Here is a 27,067-nt window from a genome sequence, read left to right as displayed (position 1 = left end):
ACCACGGCGTTTGTTCTGTATAGCCCGTCGTAACTTTTTTATTGTTTCACAGTACACGTCTTGATTAATGGTCGTACCACGTTCCATGAATTCAACCAACAACACCCCTTTGGCATCCCAAAACACCGTTGCCATCAGTTTTCTGGCAGAAAAATCTTGCGAGGCTTTTCTTGGTTTAGTAGGCGAATTTGAATGTGCCCACATCTTTGATTGTTCTTTTGTCTCAGGGTTCATGTACTTAATCCAGGTTTCGTCACCGGTCACGATTCTGTTTAACAATGGTTCTCCTTCGTCCTCATAACGTGACAGAAAGTCTAATGCAGAGGCCATTCTTTGAGTTTTGTGGTGGTCAGTAAGAATTTTGGGCACCCATCGTGCACAGAACTTACAGTAACCCAATCTTGCTGTCACTATCTCGTACAAGAGAGTCTTAGAAATCTGTGGAAAACCAGTAGACAACTCCGACATTGAGAAACGTCGATTTTCACGAACTTTTGCATCAACTGTCTGAACGAGTTCGTCAGTCACCAATGATGGTCTACCACTCCTCTCTTCATCATGAACGTTTTCTCGTCCACTTTTAAATAAACTTCACTCATAACTCTTGGTCCGTACACGGCACAAAGCTCACGATGAATAGCTGCTGCAGAATATCCTTTGGCTGTAAAAAACCTTATGACAGCACGCACTTCACATTTGGCGGGGTTTTATATTGCAGCACACATTTCAAACTGCCACAAAAACTAAACTAGCGCAGGTACGACGTTCACTCGACCACGGCTTGATGCCGACTGACCTGTTGAGTGCGTGAACGCACAGATGGCGTCGCTACTCCCCCCACAACCCGCACTGTGACCAATCGGAGGTTACTTTCTGAACCGCCCTCGTATTTCCAGAGTTCCATGAATACTGGATCCATGAACATTTGTCCCTTTGAGTTTGTTTTTTCTTGACAAATTTAGTGTTTTGCCCTTACACCAAAATACTATGGTCTGTTAATGCGGTTAGTGCTGCATAGCTGAGACATAGTACTTGGTTTGCAAGCAGTGATGTTCAGTAAGAGAACTTCGTTGCAGAACGAAAACCAGTTTGAATAGCAAAAATTACTGAGAGCCGTAAAAACACAGCAACTGATTTGTTGCTTTGTGGCCACACGGTTTACAGTGTACTGTGAGTAACCAATGTAGCCCCACCATGTGCTTAGAGCACTGTTTCCAGGCTGAGTAAGTGCTTGTCTATTTGACAACAGATTTGTCTCTAACCACCTGGGTAGATGCACGTACTTTCATGCTGCTCTAGGGATTCGGAAACATGCACCAGCCTCGTATTGAATATTTCCTGTGGATCAACAGTGATGGCTGGTGTTCCAACCAGCTTGAATGTGGTTTTTAAGGAGTTTCCCACATCCATCTAGGTGAATACTGGGTGGGTACCCTTGTCCTACCCAAATTACGTGATTCACAGTCATTTAGGAAATGAAAGGCGTCTGGCTACCCTCCACCACTAACAATGCCAAATCCGAAAATCCACATGCTGACCCTGTGGTGATGGAGGTAAAGGCCAGGAAAAAAAGAAGACAGCAAGTTTGTCTCTGACCTGCTGTGGAGGTCAATCTGTTGTAATACTAAAAACACTGAGTTCCAAAATCCCTTTTCTTCAAATGACTCATTTCATAATACAGTTTATTTTTCAATGTTACTAACTGATCACCATCATTACTATGTATGATTGCTACCTTTAGACAGAGTGACAGGTGCTAATGCTTTCCTCCTTCAAATTACAAAATTTATTCTCAGAGTATAAGGATTTCTTTAATTGTATTGATACAGTAAAGAATGTTACATTGATAAAGTGGCTGCCATCTTCTCATGGGTGCTGGGCATGTGCAAAAAGATTGCATTGTTCACATCTGCGAAGGTCTCAATCAAATGTAAATAAATAGAGTGAAACATAAATACTGTAAATACATTAAATTGTCAAACTACAAATATGTACTAGCTGTCAGACAGGCAAAAGACATAACAGAATCCCCAACAGAAGTTTGTGATATTACAGAAATTGGCGCAAAAAGATTTATTGCACATCCAATTTTCAGTGATCATTTGTTACAAAAATTCTATGTTTCTACAATTTGATAAAAATTATTTACATTGGTTAGGTAATTTACTGATTTTTTTGTGTGTTATTCACAGAGTTGTAAACAACCTATGTTATAATTAAAACTCGAGATAAAATAAGAAATGTGAACTTCCATTGACCTCCGCTGTGCAGATTTACCTTACATCTGAAGAAAATTATTGTGAAACATGCAAATATTTGGCAGGTACGCTTCCTCCTGCAAAATGGTGCACGACCATCTATAAATCACCCGGGGAACAGTGCACTGGCCTGCGTATTGAGGCATGTGCGTGACTGGGAGTTCCGCTATGAGCTGCTAAATATGCTGTTGCAAGAGGGAGGAAATCCAAATGTCGTTGGCCGTGATGGATCAGTACCACTTATGGTCTGCCTTGTTCCTCTCATCAACAAAGATCCGCTCCATCATTTCACACACACTATGAAGGTAAGTATTGCACAGCCCAGGTTACAGGCTGCAGAACTATAGAGTAAGCTTTATGTATACCTCAGTGTTTGTTAAAAAATTGTAATTACAAAAAGAATCACACTTGCTGGAGTGATCAGCATAATTTCATCAAGAAGACCTCAACAAACCATTGGAAATAACCAGAGTAGCTTCAGCTCATGTAATTCATTCATTTCTTCATTAACTGATACTTTGTGTTCCACAAATACCATCACGAAGGAAAGCTTTCATGAATATGGAAGTACGTAAGATATAGTAACAGACAGAAAGAACAGGTGCTGGCTACATCTGTGAAGTTTACTGACAAATAATCATTCATGTAGAGTGATAATGTCATTAGAGCAATTTTATGAGTCTCATAGCTTCATAAATGAAATTATTCAAGTCTTCAATAAGACTGGCACTGTTACAGTTACTGTTTCCAAAATACTGTTGTTTGTCATAGAGTGTAAAGTATAATCTCAATTTGTACCCCCTGAGTGAATATTTTTTTTCTTTTGTTTATGCACTGTAGCTCCATGGAAGACTTATGTCTCCAATCATCCAACTTTATTGTAAATAACATTATTAATCTTAATGAAAGAGTGTTGTGAATGCTGACTCATTTTTGCTGTGTGATGCAATTTTGAATTATTCTTTTTCATTTACTCTTCGTTAACAGTAAATGTGCCCATCGAAATTTTGGAGACATAAGTTTCTTGAATTGTATATTTTCAGAAAACGATTGCCTTCCAAAGACAAAATGTCTTGTACTTGTGTGGAAATATACTGCTTTCGAGATTATCATTTTCGAGCAGTTCAGCTTATTTGATTCTTTTCAAAATACAAATGTGTGCTTTACAGGTATGCTACCTGAATTGTGTACGGATCCTCTGTAAGCATGGTGCAAATCCAAATTGCACATCTCGCAGCAATTTAACACCAATGCACGTGCTTGTATTCACTGCCAGTGAGAGCATAGCTTTGAACCGAGAAGAGGAGAAAGCACAAAACTTTGAATTTATTAGGAACTTGCTGGTTCTGCTTCTCCAGTATGGGCTTGATCCCAATGTACAATTCTCACAACGCACGCAACACATCCTTCAGTCATTGTCAGATATGGTAAGTATGCATGCCATTCATGAGTACACGAATGCAAGAAAATGCAGAAAGCTTTTGGTTTTATTTAATCAGCACAGTCACATAATGCACTATGTTTCTCTTCATTTATTCATCCACCTATTTATCCATTGTGTTCTGTAGATCTCATGGTGAAGAAAAAACTGCAGGGATGTGAATCAGCTCAAGGTATTCATTAACAAATTAAAGCAATTGATTGAAACTGCGTTAATCATTAACTATCTGAAGTTACTGTATTGTGTTTGTACGTACTCAAACTAAATCCATCATGCCAAACCTCCCAGGAGAAGTGCTACTTTAAAGGAACAAAAGAGACTGTTGCTTCATCAGTTGTAGTAAACACCCACCTGTTATTATCTGCTGCTATTTGAATATCTAAATCACTACTCTGATATTTATCAAAGTACAGGAGTTAGCCACGTGCCCTAAGGTAGAGGGCTTTTCATAGAGCACGGCGCTATATGTCATGTGGCTTACAGACTAATCATTGAATGTAGATAGTCAAATAATTTGTTTGCAGGGGCTCAGTCTACATGGAATTTTGTTGTTACAGTTTTGTGTATTGTGGCTGTGTAAATCACAGTTCAACTGAAACTGACTTTTATTTTTAACAACAAATATAATTTAAAAGCAAATGTACTGAGAATTTCTTTGAAGACATCTTTGCAAGATGTGCAATGTTTACTTGACTCAGTACTTCTGCTGCCCAGTTTTGCTTAATTAATCCATTCATTACTTTAGATGCATTGTCTCAGAATGTTATATCAGTAACAACAGGTACTAAAACTATACAGTATACACAAGCACACTAATCTGAAATCAACATGTTGAGAGATACTTCTGAGTGAAAAACGGGTCAAATAGGACTTCTTGAATAGTTTATCTGTGTGCTGACTGCGTTTTAACTTATTAGTCTAATGAATATTTAATTTGGAATTTCTGGTTACTGCATGACCATTTATGTTTATTTCAGATATCAGTAGGTCATTTACTTGAAACTATTAATTAGAGACTACTTGAGATTAAGATACAATTGCTTGTTGTAAACCACTTGGAGGATGCTCATTTATTTTGTGGACTGTGTCCAGTATGAATGAGAATTTGTGGCCTTAGCGAGCTTCTGTCATCAAGAAATATTATGAGGCAGTTTTTTTAAAGTTGTTGTTATGTCATTTATGTGGGTTATGACAGTAGCAGATGAAGCAATGAATCTTGTGGGACTCCACATTTTATGTTCTCTCATTCTGAGTTTAGTTTTATTCCTGTGTTGCAGTTTGACACTTCGACCTACATTTTTTTTTTTTTTTTTGTTATTAAGGTAATACTTCATAAGACTCGTCAGTATATCTGTGAGCATTAGCACACCAGTTCTGGGATTTGGGAAATAATGCCGGCCCCGTATTGAGTCTGGTCCCGGACCAAATCCATCTGGGGGATTAACAACAAGGGCTGGTGTGCTGGCAAGCATGGATGTGGTTTTCAGGCAGTTTCCCACATCCAAATACATGAATACTGGCTGGCACCCAAATCTCACCTCAGTTATATGATTTACAAACATTTCAAAAATGTTCTCATATTTTCACTTGGGCTAGTGCTAAAAGCAGACAGATGGGGTACACAAATTCCCCATTCCCATGGGGTAGAGGGTGGGGGAGAGGGAGGGTGACAGGAAGGGATGGGGCCAGTAAAAAGAAGATGAAGGTGAGAATTAATAGAGAATCCGTTAGAAAAGGCAGACCGAAAGGCAATTATCAGGGTGTATACGACCCGGGACAACCGGGAAATCTGGGAAAAACCCGGGAATTCTTTCATCCGGGAGAAAACTGGGAAAAACCTGGGAATTTTTCGGAATTCCGGGGATTTTTCATTGTTTTAGCTTTAAATTTTTGTAATTTTGACTGCAGAATTGATTCTCTAGCAAAGAATGTTATTGTATCCTGCTACTAGAGAATGATACTGCAGCAATAAAATATAAACGAGGGGGAAAAAAATAAAACTTTAGTGGCAAAGGAAATGTGCAATTTACGACAACAAAACACCGTGCACGCACAAGTGTCTGCAGATAGCAAAAGTATGTCAAAGACCGTAGGGCGCAGACTGTAATTCTTCGTAACAGTAAACTGCTTGCTATGAGCATGACGTCACAACTGTTCATATTAGGTTCGTTTGACAAGTTGCCAGCGGTCTGTTGCGCATGCGCATTTGACTCTCGTATAAGCAGTACCTCCTCCCGCTTCCCATTACTTGAAGTTTGGCTGTTAGCTGTATCGGTAGTAGCAGCAGCATGCAACCAGATGCAACGAGAAAAATTTTTCTTGCGCGCCCTAGCTGCCAGATTCGCGCTAGCACAGAGTGGGGAGGGGGTTAGTCCCCACGTGACCCGTGTTTACGTTAAGTGATTTCGCCGCTTCTCTTCGTGTACAGCTCCCATGTCAAATGAAAACAAAACGGATTTCTGTTGCCGGGAGCTATCAAGTGAATTAAAATACATTCACATAATTACGGAGGGCAAAAATATATTATTAATTTCAGTTTTCTGATTTTATTTTCTTTCCAAGTTAGTAGCAGGCAAGCATTAATCGCCTTGCAGAAGAATGAAGTTATTTTTGCAAGTTTGCTAAAGAAATTCCGCTGAGGCAATCATTTTATTTGAAACGAAGTGCTTCATTCTACAGTATTGGCTAGCTCCAACTGTTCGATGAATTTCAAGTGCACCTTATCATCTTCTGCCATATATGGCATTATGCCATGAGAAAGAACCAAACATGAGATCGTAGAGTACTGGTACTCCAAGAAAATTTACATCCCAAAAACCACACTGAAAAGCTTAATATCAGATGGAACCTACTTCATTGTGAATCTGGATAAAGCCGATTAGCACTTCAAGCCGAATTATGCATTTAGTATGGTTTACGAAATTTCGATGCTCTTAGGAGTATCCTCTGATGCCCTGTTTCTTTTATGGTGTAATGTAAGCTCTCTTAGTGCTTTATACACACGAACATGCGGGCTTCCTACACCACTGCAGTTGCACACGCACAATAATGCATTTTCTGGCACTCTCTGGCAACTGGTAAACCGAACCTATTTCTAACAGTATTGCGAACGGTGGTTAGAAAAGCGTTACTTTCAAAGTAAATTTCTTTTTGCGCAAGATGAATTATGTTTCGTGTGAGAAAGTGGGATGGATATCTAAATCACAGAGCGTTCGAAACTGAACAGTTTGAGGACCAGCCACTTACAAGAATTTCGAGCCGAGGCATTTATGCCATAATTTTAAATTTACTGGCACATTTGTGTGATGCATCTTAAAGTATAACACACGCAATAAAGATCAATATTACATGTGAAAGCTTAGCTTCTATTGTAGCGTGTTAATCTTAGAGACCAATATTATATGTGAAAGCTTAGCTTTTCTTGTAGATATATGGTACTGTGTACATTAATGTAAACCGTTAACTTTTCCTCTTGTGTGTTCGCGCTATGTAACCAGTAATCTTGCTATTGGCTGGCTATAACACGTGTCCTATGCTCTGAATAGCTGCTGTCATCGGCTGGCGACATCTCGTGGCTTGAGATATGACTCTCTTACAAAAGGACATCGCAACCTCGGTTGCAACGCTCCGGAAACTAACGCGCTGTGTTTGGTGCAATTCGAATTTATACTTTCGTAATACGAAATTATGCAGCGTATATGTTGCTGCAAATCAAAGGTCTTTCCAAAACTTCTCTCCTTTATTTTTTTTTATTAGAAGTCTCTCCAAAACTTCTCTGCTCCAGTTTTTTTTTTTCCTCTCTCCCCCTCTTGGGAAGTTCTACGCGATTAATAAAACGTTAACCTTTCAAAGGATTGATAAGTTTTACAGTTCCGAGAGAAAATCTACGGAAAACCTACTGTCACTTAGCACAGAAAAAGTGTATTTTCGCCCGGGAAAAAGCATATTTTTTAAACGGGATATCCGGGAGAAATCCGGGAATTTTTTTTTCTTGTCCCCGTATACACCCTGATTATGAAATTCTGCTCTGCAAAATGACTCACTATTCTGCCATAGGCAACTTTTTTTGGAAGAAATAAAAGGAGTCAAATGTGTATAGTTAGAGATAATGGGTATCACTGCTTTAGTATCTGACAGTGATTTGGATTCTCTGCCCAGCTTGTGTATCAGTGTGGAGAAAAGGATGGAGGTACTCATGCCTCTTGCTCCCATGTTTGATGCCACCGCAGCCACGGATACATCACCTGACCCGGATGGATTAATTATCGTGGGTGGTGTACTGACCAGCCTTAACGTGGTTTTTAGGCAGTTACTCATGCTCCTTTAGGCAAATGCTGGGGTGGTTCCCACTTTCTGTGTCGAATATGATACAAAAACAGTTAGACTACAATCATACACAGAACATTTTTTTCTTCATCAGTTTACTGACTGGTTTGATGTGGCCAACCATGAATTCCTCTTCTGTACCAAACTTTTCATACAATCTCTGTCTTCCTCTCCAGTTTTTACACAACAGCTCTCTATAGTATGTGGAAGTTATTCCTCCCGGCCACCAATGTCATACGCTCATTATTCATTATTATTCCCTGATGTATCAACAGAGCCTATCATCCTTTCTCTTCTTCTTGACAGTTTTCCATATACTCTTTTTTCTTGCCAATTCTGCGGAGAACGTCTTCATTCCTTACTATATCAGTCTACATGATTCTGGAGCACAACATCTCAAATGCTTTGATTCTCCTCTGTTCTGGTTTTCCTACAATCCGTGTTTCACCGCCGTATAGTACTGTGCTCCAAACATACATTCTCAGAAAATCCTTCCTCAAATTAAGGCATACATTTGATGCTACTGTATTTCTCTTGGTCAGGAATGTGTTTTCTGCCAATGGTAGTCTACTTTTTATGTCTTCCTTGCTCAGTCCATCATGGGTTATTTTGCTGCCTATGTAGCAGAATTCCCTAACTCCGTCTGCTTCATGATCCCCAATTCTGATGTTAAGTTTCTCAATGTTCTCATTTCTGCTAATTCTCATTACTTTTGTTTTTCTTTGATTTACTCTCAATCCATATTCTGTACTCATTAGACTGTTCATTCTATTCAGAAGATCTTGCAATTATTCACTTTGACTGAGGATGGAAATGTCATCAGCAAATATTATCATTGATATCCTTTCACCTTGAATTTTGATCCCACTCTTAATCCTTTCTTTTATTTCCATCATTGATTCTTTGATGTATAGATTGAACACTAGGGACATCCCTGTCGTACACCCTTTTTAATCTGTGTGCACTTCATTCTTGGTCTTCCAGTCTTATTGTTCCCCCTTGGTTTCACATATTGTATATTACCCATCTTCCCCTATAGCTTTTCCCAATTTTTCTCAGACTTTTGAACATCTCACTTCATTTTACATTGTCGAACACTTTTTTCAGGTTGACAAATTCTATGAATGTGTCTTGATCTTTCTTTAGTCTTTCATCCATTATTGACCGAAACATAAGAACTGCATCTCTGGTGCCTTTGCCTTTCCTAAAGCCAAACTGATTGTCAGATAACAGATCTTCGATTTTCCTTTCCATTTTTCTATATATAATTCTTGTCAGCAACTTAGATGCATTAGCTGTTAAGCTATGTGTGCGATAATTCTCACACTTGTTGGCTCTTCTTATTTTCAGAATTGTGTGGATTATGTTTTTCCAGACGTCTGCTGGTATATTGTCAGTTTCGTACAGTCTACACAGCAATGTGAATAGTTGGTTTGGTTCTGCTTTCCTCAATGATTTTAGAAATTACAATGGAATGTAATCTATTCCTTCTACCGTGTTTGGTCTTAAGTCATCCAAAGCTCTTTTAATTCTGATTCTGGATACACTACCTTGTACCAGTTGACTTCTGTTTCTTCTTCTATCACATTATCAGATGGGTACTCTCCCTCATAGAGGCCTTCAATGTACTCTTTCCACCTATCTGCTCTCTTCTCTTCATTGAACAGTGGAATTCCCATTGCCCTCTTAATGTTACTGCACTTGCTTTTATTTTCACTTTTCAATATGCTGAGTGAGTCCTACTGACAATCATTTCTTTTTTCAATTTCTTCACAGTTTTCGTGCAGTCATTCTGCCTTAGCTTCCCTGCACTTGTATATCTGTATTCCTGAATTTTCCTGAACATTTTTGTACTTCCTCCTTTCATCAATCAGCTGTAGTTTTCTCCTGTTACTTATGGTTTCTTCACAAATACTTTCTCTGTGTTTATGTTCTTCGAAGGCCGGAGTGGCCGAGCGGTTCTAGGTGCTACAGTCTGGAATTGCGAGACCACTACGGTCGCAGGTTCGAATCCTGCCTCGGGCATGGATGTGTGTGATGTCCTTAGGTTAGTTAGGTTTAAGTAGTTCTAAGTTCTAGGGGACTGATGACCTCAGAAGTTAAGTCCCATAGTGCTCAGAGCCATTTGAACCATTTTATGTTCTTCTTTCCAACTTCTATGATTTACGTTTTTTGAGTTGTTTGTTCCTCTTCAACTGTAATGCCTACTGAGTTACTCATCAACGCAATATCTGTAGCCTCAGAGAACTTCAAGCATAGCTCTTCATCCCTTACTATTTTCATATCCCACTTCTCCGCATTTTGATTCTTCCTGAATACTCTCTTAAACTTCACCTACTCTTTATCATTACTAAATTGTGATCAGAGTCTATATCTGCTCGTAGGTGCGCCTTACAATCCAGTATCCGATTTTGAAATCTCTGCCTGACCATGATGTAATCTGAATGGAATCTTTGTGCATTTCCTAGCCTTTTCGGAGTATACTTCCTCCCCTTGTGATTCTTGGACAGACTATTCACTACTACAAGCTGAAATTTATTGCAGGACTCGATTAGTCTTTCTCCTCAGCCACATTCCAATGCCCCTTTACCATTAGATTTTCTTCTCCCTTTACATACCGAATTACCTGTTCAATATTGTCATATACTTTCTCCCTCATGGGACTGATGACTGCTGTGAAAGGAAGAGCATCCAGCCACAACGTTAAATAAAATAAGTTTTGAGGAACTTGAGTCAGTGAACACCCTAACAGAGTTGGCAAATGCTGATGAAAAGATGAAGATACAGTACCTTATCTCAGATCCTTTATTAGCAAAATTCAAACTGGCCAAATGCTTATGCTAGCCACTAATGCCTCAGATTGCAGCACTGTCTCATAGATACGATGATGACAAAGAACATCTCATTGAATTTGTATCTAAAGCATTAAATTACAAATAGTTTTATGTTGTGTGCAACTTTTACTGAAGTAATCCAAATTTGACTTTCAAACTGCTTCCAGTTGATATGAACCTTTATTTATAGGAACATGGTCAGTTTCATGATATCAGATCTCATCTTCAGGTGTACATCTGAACAGTATAAAAAACATACTCTTGACATGACCCAAAAATGAACACCAATCGTATAATATAAGCCATATGACAACCAGTATGAAGATACATGTACCTAAAACTTTCTGCCCATAAAATGGGAAAGAGAGGAACTCAATCTTCTCAAAATAAAATGCCATTTCCTGCGACAGGCAGGGCATCACGAATCAGTTCACCAGTTAAAACTGTTATATTGAAACAGCATTAATACACAATTAAAAAATGAAAATTCCCGACTTTATTTGATTTGGTGTGAGTAAATCCCTGACAGTTAGTAGCGCTGTAGTCAACTTTCAACTATGAAGCGCAGTCGGCTGCAGGTGAAGTATTAGCCATCTATAGGGCTGTGATGACACTGAGATGTTACCATAGAGACATTTACAAAATTGTTATGTGACTGGTTGGGGTAGGTATAAGTAATCTACTGTGCCCAGCCCACAAAAATTGTCGGAGATCATTTTTCACTGACTCAACTGTATTAGCATTGATTGCCTGGTGGTTAAAACACTCTCATTTTGTTGGGAAGCGGCAGACAGCATCTTTACAACCGCCTCGCCATACAGGGCCACGCTGCTAGTAAATGTACTTGTGTGTGTCACTGATGAGGGAATTAGTGCCAAAGCACACAAAAGCATGGAAGTTACAAGCATTTCTGCACATATCCAAATATCATAAGTTTGAGGAATTCAAACAGTCTTTTAAGCAACCATTTACAAGATTTTGGCCACTCTGTAATAAGTTCAGCTAATAATTTAAAATAAACATTCTTGATTTGATTGAAATTATGTTGAGTTTAAAAGTATACTCCCAATATACCCTTAATAATTAGAGGAGTTAAGGCATTACAATATACTATCAAACTCTGACTGCCTCTCAAGGACGTAATGTCATGGTTTTGTGATTGCCTGAGTATTGATTCTGGGGTTTCTGTTATACACTCTTGGGTCTGGTCTGTTTTCGTCCATACACTTTTTATGGTAAAATATTTTATAATTTGTACTGTAGTGTTGTGTAATGGGGGGCTTCAATCATTCTTATGATATTGGGATATGCACATAAATATTTGTAAATACCCTTTGTCTGTGTGTGTTGACACTAGTGCCCTTTGCTGTTACACACGTGAGCTCTTGCAGTGTGGCCCTGTACAACGAGGCAGGGATGCTGTCCACTGCTTCCCTATATGATGTGAGTTTTTTAACTGTCAGGCTAACAATTCTTACTAGTTGGGACTTTTTCTTTTCATTGTTGGTTAACATGGTCTTAACATGTCAGTTTTTTTTAATGTTTTAGCTGTGTGTGATTATTTTCATATTGGTTGTCATATAGCTTATGCTATTTGGATTAGTGTTCATTTCTGGGTCATAATGTTTACTATATGTTTTGTATCCTGTTCAGATGTATGCCTGGGGATGTGAGTCAATATCACAAAATCGCTCATGTTTCTATAAATAAAGCTTCACATATAGCTGGAAAGGGTTTTTGTGTCAAATATGAAAAGCATTAAGTACAGCATGGAGAAATTTGTTTATAATATACAGTGTCAAGAAGTTCCACGCGTTTCTCTGTGATACTAAGTCTCACCTGATCACCGATCACAAGCAATGTGACAGTGCAGTGGCTGCAATGGTAGACGTAGTCAGTCAGTGTCTATAACTACGAGATCCATTATAGACCCAAGTAGGAAGAAAGTGTTCATGTAAAATTGATTCAGGCCTTTTTTTGTGATCCAGCCCACCTGATTTATATTTTATATGGGTCTCCCAAATCATACAAGGTCATTACCATTATATTCATATTGATAAGATTATGGCCGATTGTGTGAAGTTATATGAGACAAACGAGCCTGTAGAAACCAAGAGAGAGAGAGAGAGAGAGAGAGAGTTACGATTGTAGTAAACTTAGCACAGAACAGTATCAACATAAAAAACCATAAGCATTTATTTTAAGAAAAGGCAGATTTGTAAATCACAATCCATGTCCAGAACATGTAACAGTTATGTTTGCAAATCAGCATTGGAGACTTCAATAACAAGAAATGTACTGCTGTGCTGGATATTTATTTCCTGTGGTGGTCCAGCGGCTACCCCCATACGACATGTTTGGCACAACTTCTGGAGTTTGAGCAGCCACAAGCAGAACTAACTGTCACACAGATAACATTGCCATCACTGCTTGGAGTTAGTCTTAATATAACAGTTGATACCTTCCCCATCTGCTCCTTTTCATTAAGCTTTATAAAAGAAATAGATTCTTGTTGAATGTAATGAGTATTATTGTTCTTGTAATTGCAGTTTTCATTTGATGTTTTATGTTTCAGTATTGTACTAATTTTGATTTTATCTTGAAAAGTTCTTTAAACTTGTTTCACAATTACATACCATAAATGAGTGATGCCCTGAGTCAAGTCTGGAGACTTGACAGACAGCTTAATAGTTAGGGTGATTACTCGTGATAAGCAATAAAACCTAGTTCAGTCATCTGGTCTGCTACAAATTTTCATTTGCCAATACTGTGTCCCTACATTGCATGTTCAGCATTTTTGAACAGTTTCATTTCATTGCATCTTTATTTATTTCATTTCTAATGCAAGGCTGTGTTGACGTGCAGGCTATCAAAGTTGCAGTTTGGGGGCCTGCGTATCAAATTTAAAATAAAACATTGTATTTGTTTTAATACTACATATCATGTCTCCACCAAAAGTGTAATATATTTGTAACAGTTCTAGCTGTTTCATAGTGCACCTATCCATTACAGCTAGGGAAAATATTATTAAAATAACTTGGAGTGGGTTTCTTACCTAATTTATCTGACCTCTTGTGTGTCGCAGTTAGATATAAACACCAAATCGAAACTGTCCCTGTGTGCATGTACACTGTATGAAATTATGGCTGCGTTAGAATTGCTTCAAACGTTCAGTCATGAAGGTGCAATCTGATCATACTTCATTTACAACCCACCTGTATTGCACCTAGGAGACATTTTATGGGACTGTTTGTTGATCATTCTTATGATGATTTATTGGACTCAAAGTGCTTTGTTATGAAAATTGTTTCAGTGTTTCCAGACTTATTAAATTATGTACAAAATTTCAGTTTACTTGATACATTAATTACTAGATGGACCAGTGTTAAAACAAAAATTAATGCATATCAGTTAACATTTATTAGTAACTAGGAATTAATAATGTAACTGGATTGATAAAAAACCTACTCACCAAGCGGCAGCAGGAGAACACACATATTAAAGGGATTATGCATGCAAGATTTTGGAGCCAGTGACCCCTCCTTCTGGCAGGAGGACTGAAGGGGAAGGAAGAGGGGTGAAGGAAAAGAAATGGTGAGGTTTAGGAAAGGGGGTGGAGTTTGAAAAAGTGGAGGAATGACTGACAGTTGTGGACTGCACCAGATGAGATTTAAAAACCTGAGAGCTTAAAGATGGAAGATAGGGTAATACACAATATGGAGATTACAGCTAAAATATCATGCATGAGTTAATAAGAATTGAAAGCTAAGTGCACTGCATGTGATAGAGATGGGAGGGTGATGGCGAAAAATAGACAGCTCAGAAAATGAAAGATGTAGAAAACTAAAATGGAGTAAAGAAAGGAACAGTTACTATGAAGAAATGCTGAGATCGAAGAAATTAATGTAAATTAACGCCAGGTGGATGGCGAGAACCAAGGACATGTTGTAGTCCCTGTATGTCCATCTTTTCAGAGATTGTTGCAGGGGCTCGGATGTTCAGTACAGGATGTCAAATCAAACACCTTTTAGCCATTTAATTTCCAAACTGTTATTTTATTTGACTACTACTTTTGGTGATTTACTATGACATCATCAGGCCCCCTGACTGATGTGTAGGAAGATTTCAATCTCAATTCTGGGCAAAATAGGGGCCGGTGTTCAACTACTGGTAGCTGTAGATTTCTGCTTGATACAGTGATGGCAGATGATGGTTCAAGTGATTGCGGTATCAAGCAGAAGTCTACAGATGCCAGTATTTGAATGCCGGCCCCTATTTTGACCAGAACTGAGGTTGAAATCTTCCTGCATGTCTGTCAGGGGACCTGAAGATGGCATAGTAGATCACCGAAACTGGTATCCAAATAAAATAAGAACTTGGAAATTTGATGGCTGAAAGGTGTTTGATTTGACATCCTGTCATAATCCCAGTTCCCACTTGTTTCGTTCTGAGAAGCTGTTGTCTTGGGAAAGAATCCAGGTGGCATGTGTGGTGAAACAGGCATTGAGGTCATGACTGTCATGTTGTAGTGCATGCTCTGCAATGTGATAGTGTGTTTTGACAATATACACCCTCTGCCTATGCCCATTCATCTTAACTGATATCTTGGTGACAGTCATGCCAGTGTAAATGGCCGAAAAGTGTTTACGTAACAGCTGTTACATGATGTGTTGTTTCACAAGTGGCTCTCTCTTTAATAATGTATGTTTTGCCAGTTACAGGGTTAATATAGGTGGTGCATAGGGCAAGTTTTGCAGTGGAGATGGTCACGGAGATAGGAGCCAAAGGATAGAAAGATGGGTGCAAAAGGAGCATAGGGTTTGACAAGGGTATTGTGGAGATTGGGAGGGCGATAAAAAGCTATTCTAGGTGTGGTGGGCCAAATCTCAGACAGAATGGACCTCATTTCAGGGCATGATCTTAGGAAGTCATGGGCTTGTCAAAGGAGCTGATTAGTTCATTCAAGCCCAGGATAATCCTGAGTGACAAATGGTGTACTCCTAAGTTGTTTTTTGGCGGGATTGGCAGTACCAAGATTGGATGTGATGGTCCAGTAAATCTGTTTTTGCACTAGGCTGGTGGTGTAATTACATACCCTGAAGGGTAACTGAGAATGGTGGTGTATTGCTGTAAAGAGTCTGCATCTGAACATGCTTGCCTCAAATGCCAAGGCTGTATGGGAGATTCAGACTGTAAAGTGTCTGCATCTACTACACAGCCTTGACTAATTATACAAATAAAGCATGTCCTGACACAGTGTGTGTGTCCTCTTTATAATTGCAAAGGATGTAATTTTGGGCTTATTTGGTGAAGTGTTTCTGTGGACAGAATTCACCTCTCAATCACCTCACTACCTCACTACCTCACTTCAAATTCCCCATTGCACCTGGTTAGATGCATGGCACTTCAACTGGAAAATTCGCTGAGACTTTTAAAACAGTGCCTAATGAACACTGTCACTGTCTGAAGTGAGTTCAGTTTTGCGTATACGCTTTTTCTTATTTGCTTCGTTTCATTCAAACCAGGACATGTAATTATTTTTTACTTCCTACTGCCAGATGATGATTCTTGGAATACTTGAAGCTGGCAAAAAACATTTTAAGATAACTGTATTTGATTAGCAAGATACTGGGAGAAACATAAAAGATATCTTAATATCCATAGTGCGTGACAGATAAGCAGTCGGGCTCGTGAAATAATAGCGCGTTCATACGGCCACTGTGAACAATTTAGCATAAAATTAAAAGTTCAATAAACAAATGTATTTTTAAATATAAATGTATTTTCATAAAACAACATTTTTGTTGAAATAATTATACTGCCATCAGTTGGAAACAACTACGAAAAGTTGTCAGCATCCTATCCACTATGACCGCTGTACCTGCCATTGTAGCATAACACAGAGAACTGCTGGAAGCTGTAATCTTAACTGTAAAAGAATGATAACAGTATAATAACAAAGTAGTGCTATTACTGTAATACAGTGCTATTTTATACTTCTTGTAGAATTGGGACCACCATAAAATACAAAGTAATTACTGAAAAAGGAGAGAGGTATTTAGGAGTGTATCAGAGTGAAATTTCTGTTGTGATCTCTCAGGCTTTCTTGGAATAATGGGTTAATGTTGCGCTATTGGGTATACAGTCAGTCATCATCTTCCAGCGCTGTGGGCACACATGACAGCGCAACTGGCAGCACCTGAAGATGGTTGGTCGTCAAAATGGAAACAACTACTTGTGGGGGGGGGGGGGGGGGGGGGGGGGAGTAGCGGAAAAGGAGAGGAGTAAAAAGACTGAGTGCGATGGTGGAATGACGGCTGTGTAGTGCTGGAATGGGAACAGGGAAGGGGCTGGATGGATGACGACAGTGACTAATGAAGGTTGAAGCCAGGAGGGTTACGGAAACGTATTGCAGGGAAAGTTCCCACCTGCGCAATTCAGAAAAGCTGGTGTTGGTGGGAAGGATCTGTATGGCACAGACTGTGAAGCAGACATTGAAATGAAGGATGTCATGTTTGGCAGCGTGTTCAGCAACAGGGTGATCCACTTGTTTCTTGGCCACAGTTTGTCGGTGGCCATTTATGGGGATAGACAGCTTGTTGGTTGTCATGCCCACATAGAATGCAGGACAGTGCTTGCATCTTAGCTTGTGGATCATAAGATTGGTTTCACAGATAGCCTTGCCTTTGATGGGGTAGGTGATACTCATGACTGGACTGGAGTAGGTGGTAGTGGGAGGATGTATGGGACAAGTCTTGAATCTAGGTCTATTACAGGGGTATGCGCCATGAGGTAAGGGGTTGGGAGCAATGATTGTGCAAGGATGGACTAGTACATTGTGTAGGTTTGGTGTATGGCAGAATACCACTGCGGGAGTGGTGTGAAGGATAGTGGGCAGGACATTTCTCACTTCAGTGCATGAAGAAAGGTAGTCGAAACCCTGGCGGAGTACGTAATTCAGTTGCTCCAGTCCCAGGTGGCACTGAGTTGCGAGAGGTTCCATTCATTTCATTTCAGTGCATTTAGTTTGTTTAATATATATCCCTTATGACACAGTAAACTATTGCCCCCATCAATTCTTTTGCCCTAGTGGTTCTATTCTTATGAGAGAACCTCAAGTAGTGTTAGGAAATCATTACTGGAATGAACTTTTGTGTATCAGGAAATACAGATGTGATTCCTGGTCTGGCACAAATTTTTAATTGTCACTACAGGTAAAAAGTTTTTTTTTACTTTGACAGATTTTTATTTTACTTTCTGTTGATTCTTCCAGAAAAGCTATTAGTAAACTGCAAATCTTTTTAGCCCCAGTTTCACAACAAATCTTATCTAAAGTAGTGGAATTTTAATTCATGTAATAAAAATATGTATTTATATGGGAAATAATCTTCCTAAATATAAAACCGATTTATAACATTATTAAAAGGATAGAGTGTTACTCACCACAAAGATGACACATGAGTTGCAGACAGTACCGTCTTTGCAGTGAGTAGCAATCTATCCATTTAATGTTGTTGCTATACCAACCTGAATGTTTCATTGTTTGAAACTGTTTCATAAAGTTACATGTTTTCAAATGTAATTTCATCAAGATCATGAACTGGCATCCAAAACCATTACTATTCTAATTGCTATCCATTGATTTATAATTAATGTTACTGTTGAAAGTGGCACATACATGCAGTAATGCTATAATTAATTTGATTATCTGTATGTGATGTAAAGTTTGATTGTAATAATTATATTCCTGGCTTTTATTTCCAGCTCCAACATATTAATATAACTAATTCACATTTCTGGTATGTTATTTAATAACAATATTATGAAAAGGGTAGATTGCTACCCACCATATAGTGGAGATATTGAGTCGCAGGCAGGCACAACAGAAAGATTTGCTAAAGAAGTAAGCTTTTTGGCCAAAAGGCCTTCTTCTAAATTGGACAACATACACACAGACATTCATGCAAACACTAATCGCACACACACGACCTGCTGAAGCTGGCAGCCAGAGAAAGTCATCAGGTGTGTGTGTGTGTGTGTGTGTGTGTGTGTGTGTGTGTGTGTGTGTGTGTTGTCTGATTTAGAAGAAGGCTTTTTAGCTGAAGAAAACGTACTTGTTTAGCAGTCTTTTCATTGTGCCAGTCTGCGACTCAGTATCTCCATTATATGGTACACAGGAATCCATCCTTTTCATAATATTGTCATTATTCCATTGTGGTTTTTTTATTGTATGTTATTTAGTACCTCAAGTTCTTTCTTCCTTTTAAAATGAAAAGTATAGTTTCTCTTATTATTCTTAATTTGATCTGATGTTTGGTTACTTTCTGATGTTTGGTTACATCCTGATGTTTGGTTACATCCTGATGTTTGGTTACATTCTGATGTTTGGTTACATTCTGATGTTTGGTTACATTCTGGTGTTTGGTTACATTCTGGTGTTTGCTTACGTTCTGGTGTTTGCTTATATTCTGGTGTTTGCTTATATTCTGGTGTTTGCTTACATTGCTAGTTTTCTCTTAATTAGTTGAGACCATTAAAAATTTTGAGTTGCATACATGTTGCATAATGTTATCTTCATTGGTTCCATTGTGGGTAGGGCATCAGTATGGGCCTTTTGGCTTTTGTTTAATTAATCCCAGCAACAATGTCAATTTCTCCCTGTGGCTGTTTCATAATTTTTTTATGTTCAGTTCATGCACAACACTTTCAAGACTGTATAGAGGCTAATTTTTGGATGCATTTGAAAAATCAAGTTATGTATAGATAATGCTGAAGGGAATCAAAAAGTTACATACCAATGATTGTGGAGCAATAGCTGCTTTGTTCAGAAACAACAAATTGGAAGGATGTAAAGCAAGTTCCTTTATTTTCTAAAGCTCCCTCTCACTGTGTGTGTGAGGAGAGTACTTTTTGTTTTTGAAGACAGTGTCATCAGACAGCACTGACTTCTCCTGTTTCCACAGGTTCAGAATGCTAGAGGTCCGTCAGATCTGATGCATGTGTATAATCTGACACTGACGTTGATTCAGTATGGGGCAGACCCAAATGTGGTGGTGCCTGATGCTGGTCAGATCGGACGGACAGGTTGTCACACAGGCTCCGGGTCTGCGGGTGGTGCTGGCCGCCGACCGCAGAGGGTCGGCTGGGTGCTGCAATGCTACGTCTCAGCTGTCTGCCGAAAGGTAATGAAGAACACCTTCATTTTTGATTTGACTCATTGCAGTTACTACCTCTGCTTCCAAATATCAGTGTCAAATGTTTGCCATAAAATTAAATGTCACCATAGTGAATTCGAGAAGTTGAGCAACTGGCAGAGCTTTCATTTTACAAGCATTGTGCCATTATATAACTACTGTGTTTCAAATGTTTTCTCTTTCACTGTTGATACGTAATAGACTTTGAAAATGGTGTAAAGGGGTACAGACAGAGTGACACTTTGAGTCAAGTTGTGAGGTACTCTTGGGTGGTTTACTTGATAAAATCATTGACACCAAATACAAAGCCCTGAGTGTTGCAAGGGTGCCCTATAGAGTGACCTTCTTTGATTTTCTTGCAGGATTTGAATATCAATACAATCCTAAAGCAGCATACTACACACCTTTACAAGAACTTGGAAAAAATTCTCTTCTGAAAATTTACAAGTACTGTTACATTCAAAACATTGTGATAATTTAAACAGAGCTGCCAGTAGCTGAGCACATAGCATATTAGTCTTGTAATAGTAAAGCCACAGGCTTAATTTGTGGTGACCTGAATTAATTCCACATCTACAATCTGGGTGTACAGTTGTACAGTGTGCCACGGAAGTCAGAAGGCCCTACCACAGGTAGAGGTTGCCTCTCTTGGATGCATATGGTGCTTTTACACAGTACACTGTACCAGCCAGCCAATGGCTTATAGAGTCAGACCCGGCCAGTCTTGCTGTCAGTCACATGTTGACATTCGACGTATGTTCACAAACTAGTAGTGTAGCCATTCCGTGGCATGTATCTTCTTGTGCAAATTATTCTGGATGCCATGAAGTGTTGTGTCTGTTATTATCTGTGTGTTCTTTGGTCAGAACACATTGGCGACGAGTAGGATCGTACTTTCACATGTGTCATTCTACGGTTGCTTTTTGCATCTTTTTGTGATATGGAGTTTCAGCCTCATATGTTGGTGTAACGACAGACAGAACTTCTTCCAGTCAAGTAACAGGCTGTGCTGGATTGCTCTCTCCAGTTTTGTCTCTGGCTATGTTTCTTCCTCCGTTCCCATCGTTTGACGAGGCAGCAGAAGATTGGGAAGCATACAAACTCTGCCTACGGCAACATTTCCATGCCTTTCACATTACAGATGCGGAGGTATGTTGTGCATTGTTTTTATTATGGATTTCTCTGTCATTGTATCAGGTGATCTAGCAGTTGGCCCCATTGCTGGAACCTTCAGCATTTTCATGTGACAGTCTATACTCATTGTTGTCTTCCTATTATTGTTGCTGGACACACATCCTGGCTGCTATGGTTGAATTGTACCAATGCAAGAAGCATCCCCATAAGACTTATCTTGCCTGTGCAGTGACTCTCCATGGCCTTAGCCACAATTGCCATTTTGTCACAGCCGGTCAAAGGAATCATATGTGAACATCATGGTTCGTGATGTTATCACCTGCTCTGCCCCAGATAAGGAAGTCCAGCAGTGGGTGCTCCAATTAGCAAACCCTTCCATTGAAGAGGCTTTGTCCAGTGCCCAGTCATATGAAGTCTCACATGCCTTTGGTCAACATCGTGGCGGTACAGAGTGGCCTGGCTGTGTGCACTGCATTCAGGAGGATGATGGATTTACAGAATGAAATTTTCCCTGTGCAGCAGAGTGGGTGCAGATCTGAAACTTCCTGGCAGAGTAACACTGTCTGCCAGTCCAAGACTTGAACTCGGGACCATCGCTCTTCACAGGCAGGTGCTCTACTGACTGAGCTACCCAAGCACGACTCGTGACCTGTCCTCACAGCTTTACTTTTGCCAGTACCTCGTCTCCTACCTTCCAAACTTCGCAAGAGCTCTCCCTTGTCTCCTACCTTCCAAACTTCACAAGAGCTCCCCTGTGAACCTTGCAAAATAACGCTCCTTGAAGAAAGGATATTGCAGAGGCATAGCTCAACCACCACCTGGGAGATGTTTCCAGAATGAAATTTTCACTCTGCAGCAGTGTGTGCACTATATGAAACTTTCTGGAAGACGAAAACTGTTTGGTGGACTGTGTGCTGTGGTCCCAAGCTCAAGTCTTGATCCATCACACAGTTTTAATCTGCCAGGAAGTTTCTTATCAATGCACACTCCGCTTTAGAGTTCTGGAAACACCCTGCCAGCTATGGCAAGCCATGTTTCTGCAGTATCCTTTCTTCAAGGAGTGCTTGCTAGGTTTGCAGGTGAGCGCTTGTGAAGTTAAGAAGGTAGGAGACAAGGTACTGGCAGAAGTAAAGTTAAGAGGACAGGTTGTGAGTCGTTCTCGGGTAACTCAGTCAATAGAGTACTTGCCCATGAAAAGCAATGGTCTCGAATTCGAGCCCCAGTCTGGCATACAGTTTTAATATGCCAGGAAGCTTCATGATGATGGGTTTCTTTATAAATATCTTTTCTGCTATCAGTCATGATTTTCTTTAATTCATACTTTACACGAGATATTTCGGGAAATTATACTCATTTTCAAGTGTGTTCTCTCTTTATACTATGCCATCTTATGTAATGTTTTTGATGTGTAAGGTTCTGCTTAATTTTGTTGACTTTACTGCAGTATATAAAAAACATCAACAAAACAAAGCAGAAACTCACACATCGAAAACATTATGTAAAAATCTCATAGTACAAAGAGAAAACATACTTGAAAATGGGAAACAATTCCTGAAGCACATCGTGTAAAATATGAATACTTGAAAATCATGACTGGTACCAGAAAAGTTATTTATAAATAAACCTATTGTTTTCACAGTCACAGGCTTTCAAAGAAACTATGTAAAGTGGACAAAATCAGGACGACGATGTTGTGACTTCTGCACAGCCCGTAAACAGTGTTTTAGCCACTGCTCCTTGTCGCCATTGTGTGCTTCTTGTTACTTCAAACATGACAGATCAGTGTATCCCCAGTATTGGGCTGTCTGTCGTGTCAGAAAAGGTCACAATGTAAGTGTCAGAAAACGCCACAATGCGGTAGTCTGATACTCAGTTGCACTGAATGCAGCATCAGAGAACATGGATATGGACATTCAGGAAGTATTATTGTCAAGGCCAATTCCTGATCAGGACTCCAACAAGCTTTTATATTTAGGTTTTTGTTCTCTCACAACCACTGCACCTACAGGTAGACACCGTCAGGGCACATTTGCTGCTTAATGCCCAAACATATTCAGATATCGGCGCTCTGCCACTGTTACTGGTATGCAGGTGTCTTTGGGTATGTGGTGAACAGGAAATTCATGTCTGACATTATGTATAGAGCAGTCACTGAAACTATTACCTTTATTGTTGTCTACGATGCTAGTTGAATAAACCTATCTGGATGACATTGTTGTTACTGGACATACTACTGCTGACCACCTGCAGAATCACCGGGCCCTTTGTAAAAGGCTCTGTTCCATGAGTCTGTGTTGCAGTCTGCAGATGTCCAAATTTCTCCAACTATCTCTTGAGTATTTGGGCCACACCATATCATGGCAGGGCATCCAACCCCTGATGAGTCTTATCAGGGTCATCACGGACTTGATGTGTGTGTCGTTGCAACTACTTCACGCTTTCCGGGTTAAAACTGTCTATTACCACTAGTACATCCATGGAACATACACCATTGTCTACCCTCTCTACCTCCTTCTCCACAACGGTGCTATCTTTGTCTGGTCTCCCATGTGCAAGCAAGACCTCACCATATAGAAGGACTGCCTCAGGTTCGCACCATGCCTAGTTACTTGTGATCCTGACAAACCACTGGTTTTGGCTATGGGCACCTCACAGTACAGTGTGGAAGCAGTCCATACCCATTGGAATGCAGACAGCTCAGAGCTGTCACTGGTGTTTCATCCAGTCCAGCACAGGTCCACTACTGTCATGTCCAGAAGTAGGCCCTGGCCATTGCATAAGCACTCACCAAATTTCACATTTTCTTGTATGGAAACAAATTCCAGCTAATTGCAGACTACAATTGTTTATTCTATCCACCCAGGTCCCCTATAAGGTTGCCCACAGGTTGCAGCGGTGGGCGTTGTTCCTCTCCAAATACAACTGCAACATTCATTTTTGCTGCAGTGGGCACAATGCCAACACGGACACCTTATCCTGGCTGATCATTGGTCCGGACCCTGAGTTTGATAAAGAAGAGCTCATGTGTTTTTCATTTGGGTATCTTCTCCCACCAGTCTCATAGGGCCTCATTGTCAGATCCCATCCTCAAGCGGGTTGTCAACTTGCTGGTCTTCTTGTCCTCCAAGCTGCACTTTTGATCTGCCTCGTAACTACGTTGTCTTGGACCAATATCTGTCAGTCTTAGACATGGTCCTCCACCTCCTCTCCCCCCTCCCCCTCCCCTTCCCCCCTCCCCTCCCCCTCCCCTTCCCCCTCCCCCTCCCCTGAATGGGACATTGAGTATTTTAGCTTTTTGTTGCTGCATATCCCCAAGGTGCAAGTCAACAGGTTTCTCCCAAGGCTTCGTTCTCCCCATGGACTCCAGCAACCCAACCCTGAGAACACATCCATCTGTATTTTGCAGGTCTGTATCTGAATGTCTTTTGAGTGATTGTCATTGACACATTTTCATGTTTTTTGTACTTGGTTGAGTGCTCCTTGGCTGCTACCAAAGTCACTATTCAGGCTCTCTTGAAAATTGTTTCTGTGGAAGGTCTTTCGTTCACTCCCACAAAGATTCCACAACCGTAATCAGGGTGTGTAGTTCTACTGATGTCACAGAAGTTGGAAGATGCCAGCACTGGCAGAGGATGCTACTCTTGAATGCCCATGCAGCCTCTCTGCAGTGCTCTGTAATGGCTGACCAATAGCTTATAGAGTCGAACCTGGCCAGCCCCTCTCTCTCTCTCTCTCTCTCTCACTCACTCACATGTCGTCATTCAGCCTATGTTTATCGGATTAGTAGTGTAGCCACTCCGTGGCAAGTATCTTCTTATCTTCTTGTAAAAGTTAATCTAGACTTAATAAAGGGTTGTATCTGTTATTATCTGTGTGTTCTTGTGGCCAGAATGTGATTGTCCCTAGCAGCAACATTTCATTAAACTTTTATTTGAATTCTATATTTATTATCAAATGAAAAATTAAGTAACAAATACTTGATCATAATTTTTTAATAAAAATAACATCTTTTATTTTTATCTACTATTTGCTTGAAAGCATGAATATTCACAATAAATTAAAATTAGGTATAAAAATGCAAAGCAGAAGATTTTATTTCTGGAGATTGAGCAGTATTGTCATTTTACATTTTTATATAAAATGTTTATTTACTTTCATTCAGTTAATAATTAAATATAAAAAATGTTATTTTTATTAGAAAAAATTGTGACTGAAGTCTTTTAATTAACATTTCCATTTGACAATAAATAAAGAATTCAACTAAAATCAGTTGCTACTAGCCGGAATTGAACTAGAATTCTGTGAGTACGAAACTTATATGCTATGCACTCAGCTCCCAGCAGTTCTCTTAAAATAGTCTAAATGTTTTATGTTTAACATTGTTCAAAAATCTAAGTCTTCAAATTTATTGTTTCAATTTTTTTGAGTACAACATATTGCTTAAGAAAATTGATGCATGGGCACAGGTCCTCAAACCCTGTAAGTGTGATGAGAATGAAATAAGGAAGAACAATGTGTAAGGCCCTCTCCTAAGACCTGATTCAGCATGAAGTTTTGATCTGTCAGTAAGCTGCACGACAGGGTACATTCCATTGCAGAGTAAAAGCTTCATGCTGGACATTACCACTAGGCCATTATTTGCAATATCCTTTGTTGTAGGACTTCTGGTATAGTAAGGAAGTTGGAGCCTGGAACTTGCAGATGAAAACGTCGTTATGGGTCATGAGATATACTTAGATGATTCAGTTGGAAAGATTGATTGGTGAGGACACTCATACATATGTGAAAGCAGATCGACTTGACTCTCTGTTCAGTTGAATTTAACTTTTCAGTTTTTCAAAAATTATGAATTGAATACCAGAATCATTTCTTAAATAAGGCTACAAACCACTTCTCCCCAGTTTCACATAACTTTTGGCACCCTTTTCCAGTTGGTAAGATCATTGTCTATGAATGGCAAAAGTTCAGGTTTGAGCCCTGTTTTACACAAAGGGCTAATGTTTCAAAAAGTTTCGTTTTTGCTAACAGTCTAAAATTGTTGTTACAGTGGATTTTATATAGTGTGTTAATTTTCACTGAAGATGTTGAAATTTCTTGAAAACTACACATCAGCTCAAAAAGAGTTATAATTTCAATTCGTTTGTGTCAGAGGTGGACATCGAACGATACCACATTCGACTCACCGCCCCAACCCGTGCATGGGTGACAGGCGGCAACTTTGAAATTTTCAATGGAAGTCCCCATTTGTAATTGCTAATTATGGTTCTACAGCAAAATCTACATATGTTTTGTCTGAAGCATTTTCTTTATTTCATCACAGGTGGCACTGTAATTGGAGAAATAGAAATGGGTGCGCAATCATAATTTATGACATGCTACTCGTTGAATGTCCAATGGCACGTGGGACCCCACCTTCATGCCACAGGGGTAGAACAGGCTGGTATTTCGTAACTTCTGTTTGGAAACCCCATTCATAACATTATATTCCTCCGACATTTCGAGCACAGGCTACTTGACATGCCACTGTGTCCATGTAGCGAACTATGATGTATCATAACAGGTAGTACACTGTGACCAGAGCTTACATATTGTTCAGACATAGAGCAGGTAGTAACTCTAAACATTACAATACTTGTGCAGTGTTCATTGCCTGCACACCTACCTATCATTTGGAGAACGGACGTGCAAGGGGGTGATGGATATTGCAACCACAGAAGAAACAACTGAAATGATCCTAATTTACAGAGAATGTAGGAGAAATGTTGAGCCTGCTGTTGCCTCATATGCTGAGCATTTTCCTGAGAAATCTTGCTCTCTTTCCTTATTTTACAAGGTTGTGAATGCCATTGTTTCTGATGACAGGGTACATATTGGTAAAAA

General features: G+C 39.6%; 1 protein-coding gene across 2 annotated transcripts in view; it reads left to right on the top strand.

Annotated features, from left to right (window-relative positions):
- The window catches only part of LOC126419065 (ankyrin-1), a 155,726-nt gene that overhangs the window by 112,110 nt on the left and 16,549 nt on the right, over positions 1–27,067 (top strand). For both annotated transcript variants that reach the window (XM_050086144.1, XM_050086143.1), the window contains exons 7-9: positions 2,324–2,563; positions 3,428–3,685; positions 19,823–20,041. In XM_050086144.1, the coding sequence (XP_049942101.1) occupies positions 2,324–2,563; positions 3,428–3,685; positions 19,823–20,041 (717 nt within the window). The remainder of the gene's footprint in view (positions 1–2,323; positions 2,564–3,427; positions 3,686–19,822; positions 20,042–27,067) is intronic.

This window comes from Schistocerca serialis, chromosome 9 (assembly GCF_023864345.2).
Source record: "Schistocerca serialis cubense isolate TAMUIC-IGC-003099 chromosome 9, iqSchSeri2.2, whole genome shotgun sequence".
Taxonomy (NCBI): domain Eukaryota; kingdom Metazoa; phylum Arthropoda; class Insecta; order Orthoptera; family Acrididae; genus Schistocerca; species Schistocerca serialis.
Note: the sequence above shows the minus strand (reverse complement) of the source record. Positions and strands in the feature narration are given on the sequence as shown.